Source organism: Carcharodon carcharias, chromosome 6, assembly GCF_017639515.1.
Source record: "Carcharodon carcharias isolate sCarCar2 chromosome 6, sCarCar2.pri, whole genome shotgun sequence".
Taxonomy (NCBI): domain Eukaryota; kingdom Metazoa; phylum Chordata; class Chondrichthyes; order Lamniformes; family Lamnidae; genus Carcharodon; species Carcharodon carcharias.
The window spans coordinates 138,665,011-138,684,641 of record NC_054472.1 but is presented as its reverse complement, the minus strand read 5'-3'; the positions used below and the strand labels follow the sequence as shown (position 1 = coordinate 138,684,641).

General features: G+C 42.9%; 1 protein-coding gene across 4 annotated transcripts in view; it reads left to right on the top strand.

The window, feature by feature from the left end:
- rad54b (RAD54 homolog B) overlaps window positions 1–19,631 on the top strand; it is a 221,420-nt gene that overhangs the window by 144,698 nt on the left and 57,091 nt on the right. The window contains exon 1 of one of the 4 annotated variants that reach the window (XM_041189922.1): window positions 10,274–10,335. The exons of the other annotated variants lie outside the window; for them this stretch is intronic. Within the exon in view, the coding sequence (XP_041045856.1) occupies window positions 10,302–10,335 (34 nt within the window). The 5' untranslated portion in view covers window positions 10,274–10,301. Of the gene's footprint in view, window positions 1–10,273; window positions 10,336–19,631 lie in introns of those variants that run through there. 4 annotated transcript variants of the gene reach the window in all.

The following is a 19,631-nucleotide window of genomic DNA, read 5'->3' as shown; positions in this document are numbered from 1 at the left end:
GAATGTTGCAAATATGATGTTTAAGGTGCCATATGAGATACTCTCCTTTATAGGCCAAGGCATAGAATGTAAGAGCAGGGATGTTATGCTAACATTGTATAAAATGGTTTGATTGACTGCAGCTAAAATACTGCGTACAGTCCTGGTCAATGCATTTCAGGAAGGTTGTGATCACACCAGAGAGGGTATAAAGGAGATTTAGGAGGATGTTGCCAGGAATGGAAATTTTAGCTATGAGTAAAGATTGTATAGGCTGGGGCAGTTTTCTTTGGAATGCATGAGCCTAAAAGAGATTTAACTGAACTATATAAAGTTATGAGGGGATAGAGTGAGTAGGAAGGACCTATTCCTGTTAGCAATAGGTCAATAATCAGGTATAGATTTAAAGTGAATAGTAGAAGGGTTAGAGGGGAGTTGAGTAATTTTTTCACCTAGAGGATAGTTAGGGTCTGGAATTCACTGCCTGAAAAGGTGGTAGAAGCAGATACCTTCTTTGCATTTAAAAAATACTTGAATGTGCATTTGAGATGCCGTAACTTACATCACTATTGGCCAAGAGTTGGAAAGTGGGATTATGCTTAATAACTCTTTTACAGCCAGCATGAGCACAATGGGTCTAATGGCATCCTCTTGTGCCATAAATTATTCCATATTTCTGTAAAATGTTCAGGGTTAACCACAGGTTAATCAGTGAGCAGGAGTATTCAATTTTAATTTTTTTAAGTTGACTGTTAAGTCAAGACCCTTAAGGCAAGATAGGCCTAATGTGATAAGGAATTAGTGATTAGGTAACACGGATTTTAATTCAAAAACCTCTAGATTGTATATAGAAGGATAGACAGGTAAGTGCTGCAATTTTTGGAAAGAATGACAGAATAGGAAACTGTCCGAAGATTCTCCCTTTTAATACAGGAAGAATACTGGAAGGAGTAAGAGTCTATCGCATGGATTGTTTGGAGTGTAGAAAGAACAAGAAGGAAAAGTTCTTTATGAGCAGTGGTTATTTCAATATCAACAAATATTGCTAACAATATAAAAACAGAATTACCTGGAAAAACTCAGCAGGTCTGGCAGCATCGGCGGAGAAGAAAAGAGTTGACGTTTTGAGTCCTCATGACCCTTCGACAGAACTTGAGTTCGAGTCCAAGAAAGAGTTGAAATATAAGCTGGTTTAAGGTGTGTGGGGGGTGGGGGGGTGGAGAGAGAGAGAGAGAGAGAGAGAAGTGGAGGGGGGGTTGTGGTTGTAGGGACAAACAAGCAATGATAGAAGCAGATCATCAAAAGATGTCAACAACAATAGAACAAAAGAACACATAGGTGTTAAAGTTAAAGTTGGTGATATTATCTGAACGAATGTGCTAATTAAGAATGGATGGTAGGGCACTCAAGGTATAGCTCTAGTGGGGGTGGGGAGAGCATAAAAGATTTTAAGATATTTAAAAATAATGGAAATAGGTGGGAAAAGAAAAATCTATATAATTTATTGGAAAAAAAAAGGGAAGGGGGAAACAGAAAGGGGGTGGGGATGGGGGAGGGAGCTCACGACCTAAAGTTGTTGAATTCAATATTCAGTCTGGAAGGCTGTAAAGTGCCTAGTCGGAAGATGAGGTGTTGTTCCTCCAGTTTGTGTTGTGCTTCACTGGGACAATGAAGGAAGTGAAGGGGCAGGTGTTGCATCTTTTGTGTGGGCATGGGGTGGTGCCATAGGAGGGGGTTGAGGAGTAGGGGGTAATGGAGGAGTGGACCAGGGTGTCCCGGAGGGACCGATCCCTACGGAATGCCGATAGGGGTGGTGAAGGGAAGATGTGTTTGGTGGTGGCATCATGCTGGAGTTGGCGGAAATGGCGGAGGATGATCCTTTGAATGCGGAGGCTGGTGGGGTGATAAGTGAGGACAAGGGGGACCCTATCATGTTTCTGGGAGGGAGGAGAAGACCCTGTCTCGTCGGGACTTGGAAAAATTCATTAATTTTGCTTCCAATCTCCACACCTCCATCATTTTCACGTAGTCCATCTCTGACACTTCCCTTCCCTTCCTTGACCTCTCTGTCTCAATCTCTGGTGATAGACTCTCCACCAATATCCATTACAAACCCACCGACTCCCACAGCTACCTCGACTACAGCACCTCACACCCCGCTTCCTGTAAGGACTCCATCCCATTCTCTCAGTTCCTTCGCCTCCGTCGCATTTGTTCCGATGCCACCTTCAAAAACAGTTCCTCTGACATGTCCTCCTTCTTCCTTAACCGAGGTTTTCCACCCACGGTCGTTGACAGGGCCCTCAACCGTGTCCGGCCCATCTCCCGCGCATCCGCCCTCACGCCTTCTCCTCCCTCCCAGAAACATGATAGGGTGATGGCACCACCCCATGCCCACGCAAAGGATGCAACACCTGCCCCTTCAATTCCTCTCTCCTCACCGTCCAAGGGCCCAAACACTCCAGCAGCATTTCATTTGCATTTCCCCCAACTTAGTCTACTGCATTCGTTTCTCCCAATGTGGTCTCCTCTACATTGGAGAGACCAAACGTAAACTGGGCGACCGCTTTGCAGAACACCTGCGGTCTGTCCGCAAGAATGACCCAAACCTCCCTGTCGCTTGCCATTTTAACACTCCACCCTGCTCTCTTGCCCACGTGTCTGTCCTTGGCTTGCTGCATTGTCCCAGTGAAGCCCAACGCAAACTGGAGGAACAACACCTCATCTTCCAACTAGGCACTTTACAGCCTTCCAGACTGAATTTTGAATTCAACAACTTTAGGTCGTGAGCTCCCTCCCCCATCCCCACCCCCTTTCTGTTTCCCCCTTCCATTTTTTTTTCCAATAAATTATATATATTTTTCTTTTCCCACCTATTTCCATTATTTTTAAATATCTTAAAATCTTTTATGCTCTCCCCACCCCCACTAGAGCTATACCTTGAGTGCCCTACCATCCATTCTTAATTAGCACATTCGTTCAGATAATATCACCAACTTTAACTTTAACACCTATGTGTTCTTTTGTTCTATTGTTGTTGACATCTTTTGATGATCTGCTTCTATCATTGCTTGTTTGTCCCTACAACCACAACCCCCCCTCCACTTCTCTCTCTCTCTCTCTCCACCCCGCCCCCCCCCCCCACACACACACACACACACACACACACACACACACACACACACACACACACACCTTAAACCAGCTTATATTTCAACTCTTTCTTGGACTCGAACTCAAGTTCTGTCGAAGGGTCATGAGGACTCGAAACGTCAACTCTTTTCTTCTCCGTCGATGCTGCCAGACCTGCTGAGTTTTTCCAGGTAATTCTGTTTTTGTTTTGGATTTCCAGCATCCGCAGTTTTTTTTGTTTTTATTGCTAACAATATCACTGTTTCTAAATTGTCGAACTCTTTGTCTGACATCCAGTACTGGATAATCAGAAATTTTCTCCAACTAAACATTGGAAAGCCTTCAGTCCCCACCACAAACTCCACTTCCTTGCCACTTACTCCACCCTGAGGCCGAACCAGACTATTTGCAATCCTGTTGTCGTATTTGATAACGAGATAAGCTTCTGACCACATTTTCACACTGTTGCTAAGACGGCCTGCATCCACCTCCATAAAATTGCCTTACTCTACCCCTGCCTCAGCTCATCTGTGTACTCTACTTGCTGTGTGTGGTGGTGGTAGAATTGGTTGAAACATGGCCGTGACGTGAACACTTCTACCTTGGCCCTAAAGAAACAGTGCGAACCAGTGCACTTGCTCTTTGCTATTCCACTGCTGAATACGCCTGCCCTGCATGGGAAAGATCTACTCATGCTAAGAAGATGGATGCCATTTTGAATGCAAGCTGCCGACTTACCACAGGTTGATTAAAACCAACAACCACCAACAGCCTATATATCCTGGTGGGTATCGCTCCCCCTGATATAAGAAGAATGGTAGCCAGCGAGAAAGAGCGACTCCATCAAACATCAGATGAGAGGCACCCTCTACATGGTCATACACCTACACACAGTCGCCTAAAGTCAAGGAAGAGCTTCATGAACAGTGTTGTTCCATTACAATCAACCCCTTCTGAAGCCCGCATCGCCTTGTGGAAAGACCAGCTCGCCAGTCTCGTACAACCCCCAGCGATGGAAATTCTACCGGATGAAAGCCTTCCCCCAGGAGCTAATTGCAGCTGGGCACCTGGTAATGCCTTAACAGACTTAGGACTGGTGTAGATCGTTCAAAGGTTTCACTAAGCAAATTGGGCTATACAACCAGCCCGACAACTTGTGAATGTGGAACTGAGCCACAGACTATGCAACATCTCCTACAATACCTATCGCTAGAGGAACCCTGCACTGTTGCAGATCTTGCCGAATTCAACAACAAGGCACAAAAATGTGTCCAGTTCTGGCTGGGCCATGTATAGACTGTCCATGGACACAATAAGCAGAAGCTCAACTGTCACCCCAAATCTTAACCATGCCCTTATTACCTAGAGGTTTAGTATTCCAATGCTCTCTTGGCCAGCCTCCCAACTTTCACCCTCTTCCATCCTAGCCAACGAACACTTGTGTTTGCAAATAAAGAATGATAATTTTTGTGAGATGCCAGTGGGTTCTTTTGGAGCCAGAGTCATTGCATTCAGGAGAGGTGATGAAAGAAAAATAGCCTAAAGAAACAAAAGAATTAAGCAGACTTGGACTTTATGGAGAGTTAAGAATTATCGATGAGGGGAAATGGGCATATTTCATTTGTGGAGAGAAGCCAGAATCACCAGTTTGCTGCAATGAAAGCATAGGACATCCTGTTTGCCAGATACAAAGCAGTATTGACACAAAAGTTATAGAAATTTTGCAACTCTATTGTCTGAAACCCAAGCTGTAGGTGATGCAAGAGGTAAGAGCTCTTAAAGTTCAAGAAGGAGGAAAATTGGAGGAATGGAATGTACAGAGAGGCTATTAAAGATGAGGCTTAAAATATCAATATTAATGGAAGAAAATGCATTTAAGAGTCCGCATATTGTTTGCCAATGATCAGAAATTAATCATATTTTAGCCCGTAAGACTCTAGCAAAGATTTTTCTGTTCTATTATGCTGATAATTTGCGTGAATGGAGCAGAATTTCAACTGGGGGTAGCCATTCTGCTGACTCCCGCAAAAACTGCCACTTCCAGGATTTTCTGCCAGGAAGGAATTAATTACACCTCATCAGCTGTACTCAGAATAAGGGCCTCTAATAAGATGATTTAATGTGTCAGATTTCTTTTCATCACTGGCATAGCAATGATGGACATGTGTGTGCCAGAAAGTCACTGGCGACCAGCATTGCTATTTGCCTTAGCTTTAACAGCTCACTGTTACTTGCTATTTATATAAATGACCCTAAATCTGTGAATAAATCCGTAAATTAGTGTGTTACAGTGTGTCGGGGTTTATTGATTTTTATTGTCTTCGGAAGTGACTTGGGCACACTTTCTGCACACCAGAGACAATAAAGATGTCTGTTGTACACCCTGGGTAAGTTATCTCAGATTCCTTAGCACACAAGGGCTTGCTTCAGTTCATAGGAAGCATGGTTTGCCTGCAGGTGTAGACTTTTGCTTTGGCATGGGAAAATGTATCTGGAGAAGCTGGAATCGTAGATGGTGAGATAATATCGAAAATAACTTCGAAATATATCCTTTGTATTGTTAGGTTCCATGGGACTTGCTGATGGTTTATTCATCTTTAAGAAACATGCCTAAATCAATTTTCAGTGATCATATGCTCTCAGAAAGTTAAAAAAAAGTTGAGACTTGGTGAAACAATGGATTAACGCCTAGTCCACAAAGCATTGGGAAGTGGATTTATCTCCAGATCCCAAAGTGATTTTGTGTAATCAGCTGGACTTTTGAAAGAAAGGTGACAGGTGAAGTGGCATCACCTCTTGCAGGAAATTTTAGTAAGACTTCTGCGTAATTTACTGTCATTTTTAGCAGCAGCATCTTAAAGCAATGAGACTTTTGTATTCTGAATGTACCAGGACCACTGCAAAGAGGGTACTTTTTGTCAGCACCTTTGGTGACCATGCTGTGCCAGGTGAACATATAAATGTTGCTTTTAAGGCAATGTTGCCAATTACTTTATTTTCCACTTCTCCGAGCCTGCCCATGTGGGCCAGTGATGCGTGAATTTCCTTCAGTGGCTCATATAGGCCTCCCTAGACAATAAGTAGGGGCAGTGGCCAGAAAAGAAAATAGTGAAGTTTGATATTAAAGCAACTTGTATGTATCATTTATTACTTGAATGCTATTCAAATTCTTCTATTGTACAAATGGGGCAGTTTCCACAATGCCAACAGCAGTAGTAGGTTATATTACTGAGCTGCCTTTCTAACAGTTTTCTGGTTTGCAATTTTTCTCTGCCACTTTTCTTCTCTCTAGTCTTCACCTGAATTAATTAACTGCTGGGGTACCAGTCCACAGTGACTGGTTACTTCCAGTAAACTGCCCAAATGGCCGAGTAATATGAGTTTTGAGTGCTGAAAGGCAATTGGAGTTGGGGGAGGGGTGGGGGAAAGTGAGGGGTGTCATCACAGCCAAATCTGATGCCTAGATTTAATTGTTGCCAGCAGTATTTGCTGGATAGTAGCCATTAGTGGAATTCCTGGTTGATCATTATACCCTCTCTAACCCAAGAACCCTGAAACCAGTTGTAGCATCCATGCCAAGCTTGGTTAACTCAGCATTGACTAGTGGTTTTAAATGGGACCTCCCTGGTCTGCATGACTTACTGGATAAAACTTTAGCCCCATTAGGGATGAACATTTTTTCATCTCAGCATAGTTTCAATTTGCAGCATTATTGTTCACCACCAAGCAGCCAACAGCAGCATAGTATTGGCAAATGTGTGCCATCATAGGGAATGGAATGTGATGTCCAAAGAAATAGGTGAAAACACGACAAATGGGAAGAATCTGAGAGCGGAATTGCTATTAATTTATGTTGCTATTTGTGACAGATATTTTAATTTTTGAATCCTGGTAAAGGAATCAGAAAAGACTCCTTCCCTGATTGCTTTGATGGAACTGAATTTGTTCTTCATCAAAAGTTCTATTGGCATTACAATCTAGTGTCAGAAAATAAAGTGATATTTAGGTATTTATTGTATGTTGTAAGATAAACTGCTGTATTATTGAAAATTTGTGGTGAAACATTCAAGTGCTGTTATATGGTCAGATACCTCATTTATACTTTGAGCACTATGCAGATTACATTCCATTCAGGTCAGGATGACACAGACTGAACAGAGTTGTACAAGGAACCTGAGCTCGTTCATAGAAACATATAGAAACATAGAAAATAGGAGCAGGAGTGGGCCATTCAGCCCTTCGAGCCTGCTCCCCCATTCATTATGATCATGGCTGATCATCCAACTCAGTAACCTGCTGCCGCTTTCTTCCCATATCCTTTGATCCCTTTTGCCGCAAGAGCTATATCTAACTCCTTCTTGAAAACATACAATGTTTTGGCCTCAACTACTTTCTGTGGTAGCGAATTCCACAGGTTCACCACTCTCTGGGTGAAGAAATTTCTCCTCATCTCAGTCCTAATGGTCTACCCTGTGTCCTCAGACTGTGACCCCTGGTTCTGGACTCCCCCAGCATCGGGAACATCCTTCCTGCATCTACCCTGTCTAGTCCTGTTAGAATTTTATAGGTTTCTATGAGATTCCCTCCTCATTCTTCTGAATTCCAGCAAATATAATCCTAACTGACTCAATCATATGTCAGTCCCGCCATCCCAGGAATCAGTCGGGTAAACCTTCGCTGCACTCCCTCTATAGCAAGAACATCCTTCCTCAGATAAGGAGACCAAAACTGCACACACTATTTCAGGTGTGGTCTCACCAAGGCCCTGTATAATTGCAGCAAGACATCCATGCTCCTGTACTCGAATCCTCTCGCTATGAAGGCCAACATATCATTTGCCTTCTTTACTGCCTGCTGCACCTGCATGCTTACCTTCAACTGGTGTACGAGGACACCCAGGTCTCGTTGCACATTCCCCTCTCTCAATTTATAGCCATTCAGATAATAATCTGCCTTCCTGTTTTTGCTACCAAAGTGAATAACCTCACATTTATCCACATTATACTGCATCTGCCATGCATTTGCCCACTCACTCAGCTTGTCCAAATCACATTGAAGCATCTCTGCATCCTCCTCACAGCTCAGCTTTGTGTCATCTGCAAATTTGGAGATATTAGATTTAGTTCCCTCATCTAACTCATTAATGTATATTGTAAATAGCTGGGGCCCCAGCACCGATCCCTGCGGTACCCCACTAGTCACTGCCTGCCATTTGGAAAAAGACCTGTTTATTCCTACTCTTTGTTTCCTGTCTGCCAACCAGTTTTCTATCCACCTCAATACACTAATCTCTTATGTGGGACTTCGTTGAAAGCCTTCTGAAAGTCAAAATAAACCACATCCACTGGATCCCCCTCATCAACTCTACCAGTTACATCCTCAAAAAATTCTAGTAGATTTGTCAACCATGATTTCCCTTTCGTAAATCCATGCTGACTATGTCCGATTCTGCCACTGCTTTTCAAGTTCATTTGTTTGGGGTTTTTTTTATTTGTTCATGGGATGTGGGCATCTCTGGCTTGGCCAGCATTTATTGCCTATCTCTAATTGACCTTGTTCAGAAGGCATTTAAGAGTCAACCACATTGCTGTGGGTCTGGAGTCACATGGCCAGGTGTCTGGTGAGACCACGTGATGTCCTTCCCTAAAGGACATTAGTGAAACAGATGGGGTTTTATGACAATTGACAATGATTTCGTGGTCATCGTCAGATTCTTTATTGAATTCAAATTCCACTATCTGCCATGATGGAATTTGAACCTGGGTCCCCAGAGCATAAAAACAAAAAAACTGCGGATGCTGGAAATCCAAAACAAAAACAGAATTACCTGGAAAAACTCAGCAGGTCTGGCAGCATCGGCGGAGAAGAAAAGAGTTGACGTTTCGAGTCCTCATGACCCTTCGACAGAACTTGCGAGCATTACCTGGGTCTCTGGATTACTTGTCCAGTGACAATACCACTGTGCCACCACCTCCCCCAATTAATTAATGGAGATCATCTGCTGAGTTTCGATTTTCAGCAAAATGAACATGAGATTTGTGTCAGGCGCCTCAATTGACTGCATTTCTCCAGCCTTGCAGCTCCAGACAAATCAAAGATCAGGTAGTGGCATGTTCAGTGAGGAGACAGTTACCATTGTGGACTAAGAAATAGCTCTAGCTGTATTGGAATTTAGTCCCCTCCCATTGCCTGTCCCTGACCGCTGACAAATCAGAAATTGAACTATTATTTCTTTCTATTTGCAACCTTGCCATCAATGCAGTCAATTAACAAGCTCACTTGTTATAATTTCCAATTGTCTGGAATGTTTTGGTGTGATTATGATTTTTACCTCTTTATCTTACAACCAAGTTCAGCTAGCTGTCTAAGACTATTCAATCACTTCAGCCTTTATGGTCAGATTTAAAAAAAGAACTATATTCGAAAGCACATCATATGTATCATCACCTCCAAGTTAAAACTATCCAAATAGACAAGTATCAAAGATTGTAAAAATATTTCTATTGTCCCTCTTAGTGTTTGCAAATTCCCTGCAGATTGCACATTTGATCCACTTTGAACCCCGGACAGGCACGTGCTCACACTGAACATGAATTCTTCATGACAGAAATTTTTTCTTCACTTAAAAGTATTCAAAAATTAATTTTCTATACAATGACCCAAAATTTCTGTGGTTATTCTCCCAATCTCCCATTGTAACTTGTTTTTAGGTTCCTTTTTACCACTGGTATCCAATTTCTGTACAGTGAAAACGGATACAAAGTGTTCATTTAACAGATTGTCATTTCCTTTTTACACATTACAGTAAAGTCCTGCCATTTGTGGGGGTAACGTTCCCACGAATCCTCGCAAACGGCAAAATCACAAACAACGAACATGCCATGGGGCTGAATTAGATAGGTTCCAGCCGTACGAGGGGAGCATTGGTTTGGGCAGTTACTATGTTCTAAATTGTGGTGCAGTACCTGTCTCCGACAGACAGGAGAGCCTCTGAGCAATACATCGTTGAAGATTTCAAAACGAACACAGCGTTATTGCAGCGCAGTTTGGACACTTCCATGTTAATCCCTTAACTCGGGCTGCACTTCGGTTGCAACCATTCCGGTTTCTGCTCCATTATGGCTGTTGTCACCTCGGGGAATGAAGAAGGAGGGAGAAGAAACCGTGGATGAGCGAACACTGTTCACATTATGCGCAATTCTGTTTACAAAGTGCAAAGCATGGGTGAGTGAAAATGCAAACCAGGAAGTCACAAACATTGGGACTTTACTGTATAGTATCACATATATCTGTCTTTAATATACTCACATTCCGCCTTACTATCCCCTTTCTCTTATTTTTATAAAAAAAACTTTTACTGTATTTTACTTTATACAAACATAAGAAATAGGAGCAGGAGTCAGCCATTTAACCCTTCAAACCTGTTTTGCCATTCAATAAGATCATGGCTGATCTCCTACCTTAGCTCCATTTTCCCACGCTAATCCCATACCCGTTGATTCCCTTAGTATCCAAATTGTTGTTGTTCTCTGACTTGATACTGTATTCCAGATATGTTCTCACCAAAGCCTAATACAATTGCAGTAAGCCTCCTTCAAACTTGTACTCCAATCTCTTTGTAATTAAGGCCAACATACCATTTGTTTTCCTAATCGCTTGCTGCACCTTCATGTTAAATTTCTGTGATTCATGTACAAAGACACCCGGATCTCTTTGAATACCAATATTTCCCATTCTCTCACCATTTAAAAAATATTGTGCTTTTCTAATTTTCCTACCAAAGTGGATAATCTTCACATCTTTTAGCATTATATTCCATCTGGCACATTTTTGCCAACTCACTTAATGGTTTGAATTTTATAGTCCCCTGCCGGCATATTTGAAGGTTGGGGGGTGCTTGTGAAATAAAAAGGGTGGCCTGCCCATTGCCTTCCTGTCCACTCCTGACCTGTCTCCCAATTAATGGCCAGTTAATGGCCTCTGCCACTATAATACATGAGGCAGGAAGGCAGAAGCATGATGGACATCCTGGCAGCTTTCACTGCACGGGCTGCTGGCAGGCAGGAAGGACAGCGTATCCCCTTTGCTGGGGGTTGCCTGTGCATATCAGAGGCACCCTCCCCTCAAAAATTGTACCCCCCCCCCTTTACACCTCCCCCTCACCTCTAAAATACAGTCCCCCATCCTCCTCCTCCTCTTCTTTGCTGGGGTCTGCTTGGCAAGCCCATCCAAAATCCTCAGACTTACCTGAAATCTAACATCCGTGACACTTCTCCAGGGACTGCTTGTAGTCCCACCAGTGGCCACTTCTTGACCCTGGTGCTGCTGGGACTACAGATGGCTGGCAGCTCGCTAGGAAGGGAATTCCTCCCAGGTGAGGATCAATTAAAGCTGTGCCCAGTGTATTATTGCTATGGGGCAGCTGAGTTTCTGGTATGCATGGTACCAATAGATGTTTTGGTTGTGGGGGCAGGTAATCTGTTGCCCCCCCTCCCCGTAAAATGCACCCCAATCCTTTTATAATCTTTTTGCCATGCTCCTCACAGCTTACTTAATGTTATTATTTACTTAACCATTTTTGTCTCCTTTCTTCCTTTTTGTATCCTTTTAGTTTTTATAGCTCTCTCAATTTGCTAAATTTTCCTTTGACATGTCTAAGCCTTTTCCTTTAGCTTATTACTGTCTTTTGCTTTGTTTGTTGATTATAATTTTCTAACTCACAAATGGAACCCTTGCCTTTTTAGTAATTACTGGTTTTGTATTGTATCAGATACATCTTTGAATGCTTCTCATTGTTTGTTGGTTTGCACTTTAACAGTTTAGCCCAGTTTACTCTGGTCAATTTATTTCTCATCCCTTTGTAATTTACCTAATGTAAATTAAGGAACAGAAAAGGAGCTGTTACATTGCTGGGTGTTTTCTATAGCTACCCAAATAATGTGAAGGGGACCGAGGAGCAAATCTTTAGGCAAGTTCAATTATAAAACTAATAGAGCGGTACGAACTTCAATTGGCCTAATATAGACTGGGGAGAAAACAGAGTAAAGGGCAGAAGGGTGAATAATTCCTAAAATATGTATAGAACTTCCTTAATCAACATGTTATTAGCCCATAGAGGAAGGAAGCAGTGCAGGATCTAGTTCTGTGGTATGAATTAAGGCAAGTGGAGTGTGTTGCAGTGGGAGGATATCTGGATAGTAGTGATCATAATGTAATTACATTTCATGTAATTTTGGAAAGGGACCAAGAAAAATCAAAACTAAAAATACTCAACTGTAAGGGAGTGCATTTTAGTGACTTGAGAATGAGTCTAGCACAGGAGGGCTGGAAACAAAGCTTACCAGGAAAACAGTTAATGTAGAAGGAGAGCTTTCAGTGTGGAGATACTTTGGGCACAAAACAAACATGTTCCCACAAGGAGGAAAGACAGGGTATCCAAAGCTAGAGCTGCTTGATGACAAAGAAAATAGAAGTTTAAAGAAAACAAAAAGGAGGTTTATGACAAGCATCAGGTGGAGTAGAAATCCAAGTAGAATACAGAGAGTGCAAGGAGGAATTGTAAAAGGATATAAGAAAGGCAAAGAGAGAGTCTGAGAAGATATTACTGAGTAACATAAAAAGAAATCCAAAAACCCAAAAACATGAAAAGTCAAAGGATAGTTAAAGGAACGGTGTTGTGGGTTAGAGGTAAAAAATGGAAATCTTGTAGAAGCAGAGGTCATGATTGAGGTACTAAATGAGCACTTTGCATTTGTCTTCACAAAACTAAAACTAAAACTTATATTTATGCCACACCTTTAATAAAATGTCCCAGAGTTCTTGAAAGCAGCATTATAAAACAAGTATGACATTGAACCACATAAAAAGATACTAGGTCAGATGAGCAAAAGCTTGGGGAAAGAGGTAGGTTTTAAGAAATGTCTTAAAGGAGGAAAGTGAGGTAGACAGGCATAGTGGTGTAAGGAGGGTATTCCAGAGCTTGGGGCCTAGGCAACTGAAGGTGCAGCCACTCAATGATGAAGCAATTAAAATTGGGGATGCACAGGAGTCCAGAGAAGCACAGACTTTTTTTATTCTTTCACAGGATGTGGGCATTGGTGACTAGGCCTGCATTTATTGCCCATCCCTCATTGCTCTCAAAAAGGCGGTGGTGAGCTTCCCTCTTGAACCGCTGCAGACAAGTGGTGTAGGTGCACCCACAGTGCTGTTAGGAAAGGAGTTACAGGATTTTGACCCAGTGACAGCGAAAGAACAGTGACATATTTCCAAGTCAGGATAGTGTGTGACTTGGAGGGGAATTTCAAGGTGGTAGTGTTCCTAGCCATCTGCTGCCCTGGTCCTTCTAGGTGGTAGAGGTCACAGGTTTGGAAGGTGCTGTTAAAGGAGCCATGGTGAGTTGCTGCAGTGCTTCTTGTAGATGGTACACACTGCTGCCACTCTGCGTCGGTGGTGGAAGAAGTGGATGTTGAAGGTGGTGGATGGGATGTCAGTCAAGCGGGCTGCTTTGTCCTCAATGATGTTGAGCTTCTTGAGTGTTGTTGAAGCTGCATTCATCCAGGCAAATGGAGAGTATTCCATCACACTCCTGACATGAGCCTTGTGGATGGTGGACAGGCTTTAGAAAGTTAAGAGGTGAATTACTCACTGCAGAATTCCCAGTCTCTGACTGCTCTCGTAACCGCAGTATTTATATGGCCAGTCCAGATCAGTTTCTGGTCAATGGAAACCCACAGGATGTTGATAGCTATCTCATAGGGTTCTGGAGCTGGAAAAAATTGCAGATATAGTGAGTGGCAAGGACATGGAGAGGTTTGAAAAAAACTTGACAACATTGAACGGGAGTCAATGTTGGTTAATGGAGCACAGGAGTGATAGAGGAACAAGGCTTGCTGCAAGTTGATTTTGGATGAGCTCAGGTTTATGGAGAGTAGAATATGGAAGACCAGCTAGGAGTGCAATGGAATAGTCAAGTCTAGAGGTAACAAAGGTGTGAATGAGTGTTTCAGCAGTAGATGAGCTGAGATGGGGACGAAGTTGGGTGATGTTATGGAGGTGGAAATAGGCGGTCTTAGTGATGGCACAAATATGAGGTTGGAAGCTCAAAAGAAGAGGATGAAGTTAATGTTGCAATTGAGTACAGGGGACAAGATGAAAATAAGTTGACATCACTCAAAGTTAGCAAATCACCCAGTCCAGATGGGATGTAACCTAGGTTGCTGAGGGAAGCTAGGATTGATATAGAAGAAGCTCTGGCTACAATCTTTCAATCCTCCTTGGCTATTAGAGTGGTGCCAGAGAACTCATGGATTGCAAGGTTTACATCCCTGTTCAAAAATGGAGAGAGGGATAAATCTGATAATTATAAGCCAAAGGGTCCAATATCAGCATTAGGAAAATCTTGAGAAATCAAGGCCGAGGACAAAATTAATTCTCACTTAATGCAGTATGGAGAAGATGCACTAGCCAGCACGGAATTGTTAAATGAAAATGATGTCTGATTAAAATAAAACCAATAAATGCAAGAAATACTCAGCAGGTCTCTCTCTCTCTCTGTGGAGAGAGAGAACAGAGTCCAGGGGCTGAATTTTACACCAGTTGGATTTTAGGTCCTGCTGAAGTCGATGGACTTTTGAATGGCTTGCTGCATTTTATGGCCCCCACCGCGACAGGGCCGTAAAAATCCATCCTAGGTATGTGACTTTTCATCAGAACTGTCCAACCAATCCGATTAAGTTTTTTGATGAAGGAACAGAGAGGATTGATGAAGGTCGTGCAGTGGATGTTGTACATATGAAGTTTCAAAAGGCCTTTGATAAAGTACCTTGTAACAGACTTATTCAGAAAGTACAAAGGGGATGGTGGTAATATGCGTAAGAAATTGACTAAGGGAAGGAGGCAGGGAGGAGGGGTGCAGCTGAATACAAAAACAAGGCTGTTGAACCTTTACAAATCACTGGTTAGGTCTCAGCTGTATTCATTTCTGGACACAACACTTTAGAAGGATGTCAAGGCCCTCTAGAGCATACAGAAGGAGGTTTGCCAAGATGATTCCAGAGTTGCTTCCATATTATGTTCACTATTCGCAAGATTTTCCTATATTTGCTGTTGTCAGTACCCCAAGAACAAAGTGTGTCATCCCTAACAGTCATACTTGGTGATGATTGAGAGGTTTTCTTTCATACTTACGTTTCATCAGGGAGACAGGGACAGTCCAATGCCATATACTACAGGATGACATAAGTACAGCATCTAGACTATGAATGGCTCTTCCCGTAGTGGTCAAGGTAGTATACCATAGAATGAATCTTGTGTTCTACTGCATCCTTTCAAACCACCCCAGGAGTATGTATAACATTAGGTGGTTTGTGGTGCCAGTGTAATGGCAGACACTGTTTACAAGTCATGACGCCTTGATAATCCCTGAGAAAGGAGGCATTTGTTGGACAGCACAGGAGGACCAAGGGATTGATTAAGAAGGGGAAAATAGAGTACGAGAGTAAGCTTGTAGGGAATGTAAAAACTGACTGTAAAAGTTTCTATAGGTATGTGAAGAGAAAAAGATTGGTGAAGACAAATGTAGGTCCATTACAGTCAGAAAGAGGGGAATTTATAATGGGAAACAAAGAAATGGCTGATCAACTAAATAAACACTTTGGGCAGAATTTTGCCTTCGGTTGGTGGGTGGGCCCCACCGGCTCAGCGGTGGGCGGGCAGCGAACTCCGCCACCGGTGCGGGTTCTGCCGCATTTTAAGCGGGTGGGCCAATTAAGGCCCGCCCAACGGCCTGCCCGATGGGAAGCACTATGCGTTTCCTGTGCGGGGGAAGGGGGGGATTCCCCATCTGTCAAAGTGCGCTCTTTCAGTGCTGTCTCAGGGAGATCAGTGAAAATGTTACAAAGTTAAAAAAATAGAAAAATAGAAAAATTATTAACATGTCCCCCTCATGTGACAATGTCACATGATATGGAACATATTAATAAATATCACATAAAATTTATTAAAGTTTTTAAAAACGGACATGAAACCTCATCACTAGTGGATGAGGTTTCATGTAATATCAGAAGCCTGCTGGGGATCCTGGCCTGCCCGCCAGCCTTAAGGTTGGACGGGCAAGGTCTTTAATTATCTTAATTACCCTGTCAATGGCTTTAATTGGCCATTGACAGGTCGGCGGGCTGACAGCTAATTTCGCTGTCTGCCCGCCTTCCTAAAGATTTAAATGGACCGGGATGACGTTGGGGTTCCTCCTGATGTCATCCCACATCATTTTCCCATTGGTGAGCGGGCCCTGCCCCCAAAATTGCCAACGGGAAAATTCAGGCCTTTGGTTCTGTCTTCACAAAGGAGGATACACATAACATACCAGAAATGTTGGGGAACACAGGGTTTAGTGAGAGGAAGGAACTGAAAGAAATCAGTATTCGTAGGGAAATGGTGTTGGGGAAATTGATGGGATTGAAGGCCAATAAATCCCCAGGGCCTGATAATCTACATCCCAGAGTACTTAAGGAAGTGGCCCTAGAAATAGTGGACGCATTGGTGGTCGTCATCCAAGATTCTATAGACTCTGGAACAGTTCTACAGATTGGAGGGTAGCTAATGTAACCCCACTATTTAAAAAGGGAGGTAGAGAAAAAATAGGGAATTATAGACCAGTCAGCCTGATGTCATTAGTAGGGAAAATTCTAGAGTCCATTATAAAAGATTTAATAGCTGAGCACTTGGAAAACAGTGGCAGAATTGGACGGAGTCTGCATGGATTTACAAAAGGGAAAACATGCTTGACAAATCTACTGGAATTTTCAGAGGATGTAACTGGTAGAGTTGATGAGGGGGAGCCAGTGGATGCAGTTTATTTGGACTTCCAGAAAGCTTTCGACAAAATCCCATATAAGAGATTAGCGTGTAAAATTAAAGCGCATGGGATTTGGGGTAGTGTACTGAGATGGATAGAAAATTGGTTGGCAGACAGGAAACAAAGAGTAGGAATAAACAGGTCTTTTTCTGAATGGCAGACAGTGACTAGTGGGATACTGCAGGGATCAGTGCTGGGACCCCAGCTATTCACAATATAAATGATTTAAGTGAGGGAACTAAATCTAATATCTCCAAATTTGCAGATGACACAAAGCTGGGTGGGAGGATGAGGTGTGAAGAGGATGCAGAGATGCTTCAGTGTGATTTGGACAAACTGAGTGAGTGGGCAAATGCATGGCAGATGCAGTATAATGTGGATAAATGTGAGGTTATTCGCTTAGATAGCAAAAACAGGAAGGCAGATTATTATCTGAATGGCTATAAATTGAGAGAGGGGAATGTGCAACGAGACCTGGGTATCCCCATACACCAGGCAGTAAAGAAAGCAAATGATATTACCTGGAAAAACTCAGCAGGTCTGGCAGCATCGGCGGAGAAGAAAAGAGTTGACGTCAACTCTTTTCTTCTCCGCCAATGCTGCCAGACCTGCTGAGTTTTTCCAGGTAATTCTGTTTTTGTTGTGGATTTCCAGCATCCGCAGTTTTTTTTGTTTTTAAAGCAAATGATATGTTGGCCTTCATAGCGAGAGGATTCGAGCACAGGAGCATGTCTTGCTGCAATTATACAGGGCTTTGATGAGACCACACCTGGAATATTGTGTGCAATTTTGGTCTCCTTATCTGAGGAAGGATGTTCTTGCTATAGAGGGAGTGCAGCGAAGGTTTACCTGACTGATTCCTGGGATGGCAGGATTGACATATGAGGAGAGATTGAGTCGGTTAGGATTATATTTGCTGGAGTTCAGAAGAATGAGGGGGGGATCTCATAGGAACCTATAAAATTCTAACAGGACTAGACAGGGTAGATGCAGGAAGGATGTTCCCGATGGTGGGGGAGTCCAGAACCAGGGGTCACAGTCTGAGGATACAGGGCAGACCATTAGGACTGAGATGAGGAGAAATCTCTTCACTCAGGGAGTGGTGAGCCTGTGGAATTCGCTACCACAGAAAGTAGTTGAGGTCAAAACATTGTACGTTTTCAAGAAAGAGTTCAATATAGCTCTTGGAGCAAAAGCGCTCAAAGGAAATGGGGAGAAAGTGGGAGCAGGCTATTGAGTTGGATGATCAGCCATGATCATAATCAATGACGGAGTAGGCTCGAAGGGCCGAATGGCCTACTCCTGCTCCTATTTTCTATGTTTCTATGGACGGAGCTTGCACTGGATAATAGGCTTCCCCTGAGTGCAGATGACACCTGTTTTGGCATCAGAGCTCCAAACAGTAATTCGAGGTTCTTCGTACAAAAGAATGAATCACTCAATTAATCTTCAAGTGATATCTGACCACATCATTATGCACATCATTAGCAATTATCCAGGAACCAGCCAGTTTGCTATCAGCAGGTGGCCATAGGAGCTAGGGGCAGGAGTAGGCCATTTAGCCATTGAGCTTGCTGCACCATTCAAACTGATCATGGCTGATAATTTACTCTACGTCATATTTCCTTACTATCCTCATATCTCTTGATGTCATTAGTATTCGGAATTCTATCGATTCCTGCCTTGGTCAATGATTGAGCAGCCCTCTGGGATAGAGAGTCACCACACTCTGAGAGAAGAAATTCCTCCTCATCTCAGCCTTAAATGGCCTCCCTCTTATTCTGAGACTGTCCCCCCTGGTTCTAGACCAACCTGCTATCCACATCTACCCTGTCAAGCCCTGTAAGAATTTTGTAAGTTTCAATGAGATCACCTCTCATTCTTCTAAACTCCAGAGGACACAGGCACAGTCTCCTCAATCGCTCCTAATAAGACAACCCTGCCATCCCAGAGATTAGCCTGGTGAACCTCCATTGCACTCCCTTTATGGCAAGTATATCCTTCCTTGGTAAAGGGACCAAGACTGTACACAATTACTCCAAGTGCAATCTCACCAAGGCTCTGTACAAGACACCTTTACTCCTGTACTCAAATCCTCTTGCAATGAAGGACAACGTACCATTTGCCTTCCTAATTGCTTGTTGCACCTGCCTGCTAGCTTTTAGTTACTCATGAACAAGGACACCCAGGTCCCTTTCGACATCAACACTTCCCAATGTCTCACCATTTAACAAATACTTTGCCTTTCAGTTTTTTCTACCAAAGTGGATTACTTCACACTTATTCACATCATATTTCATCTGCCATGTTCTTGCCCACTCACTTAGCCTGTCCAAATCACCTTGAAGTCTCCTTGCATCCACTTCACAGTTTACAATCCCACCTAGTTTTGTGTCATTAGCATATTTGGAAATATTACATTTGGTCCCTACATTCAAATCATTTATATGGATTGCGAACAACTGTGGCCCAAGCACTGATCCTTGTGGCACCCCACTAGCTTGCCATTTGTCCAATGGTGGTGGACAAATAACTCAATGGAGGAGGAGGCTCTACAAATATCCCCATCCTCAATGATGGGGGAACCCAGTACGTCTGTGCAAAAGATAAGGCTAAGGCATTTGCTACAATCTTCAGCCAGAAATGCCGAGGGGATGATCCATCT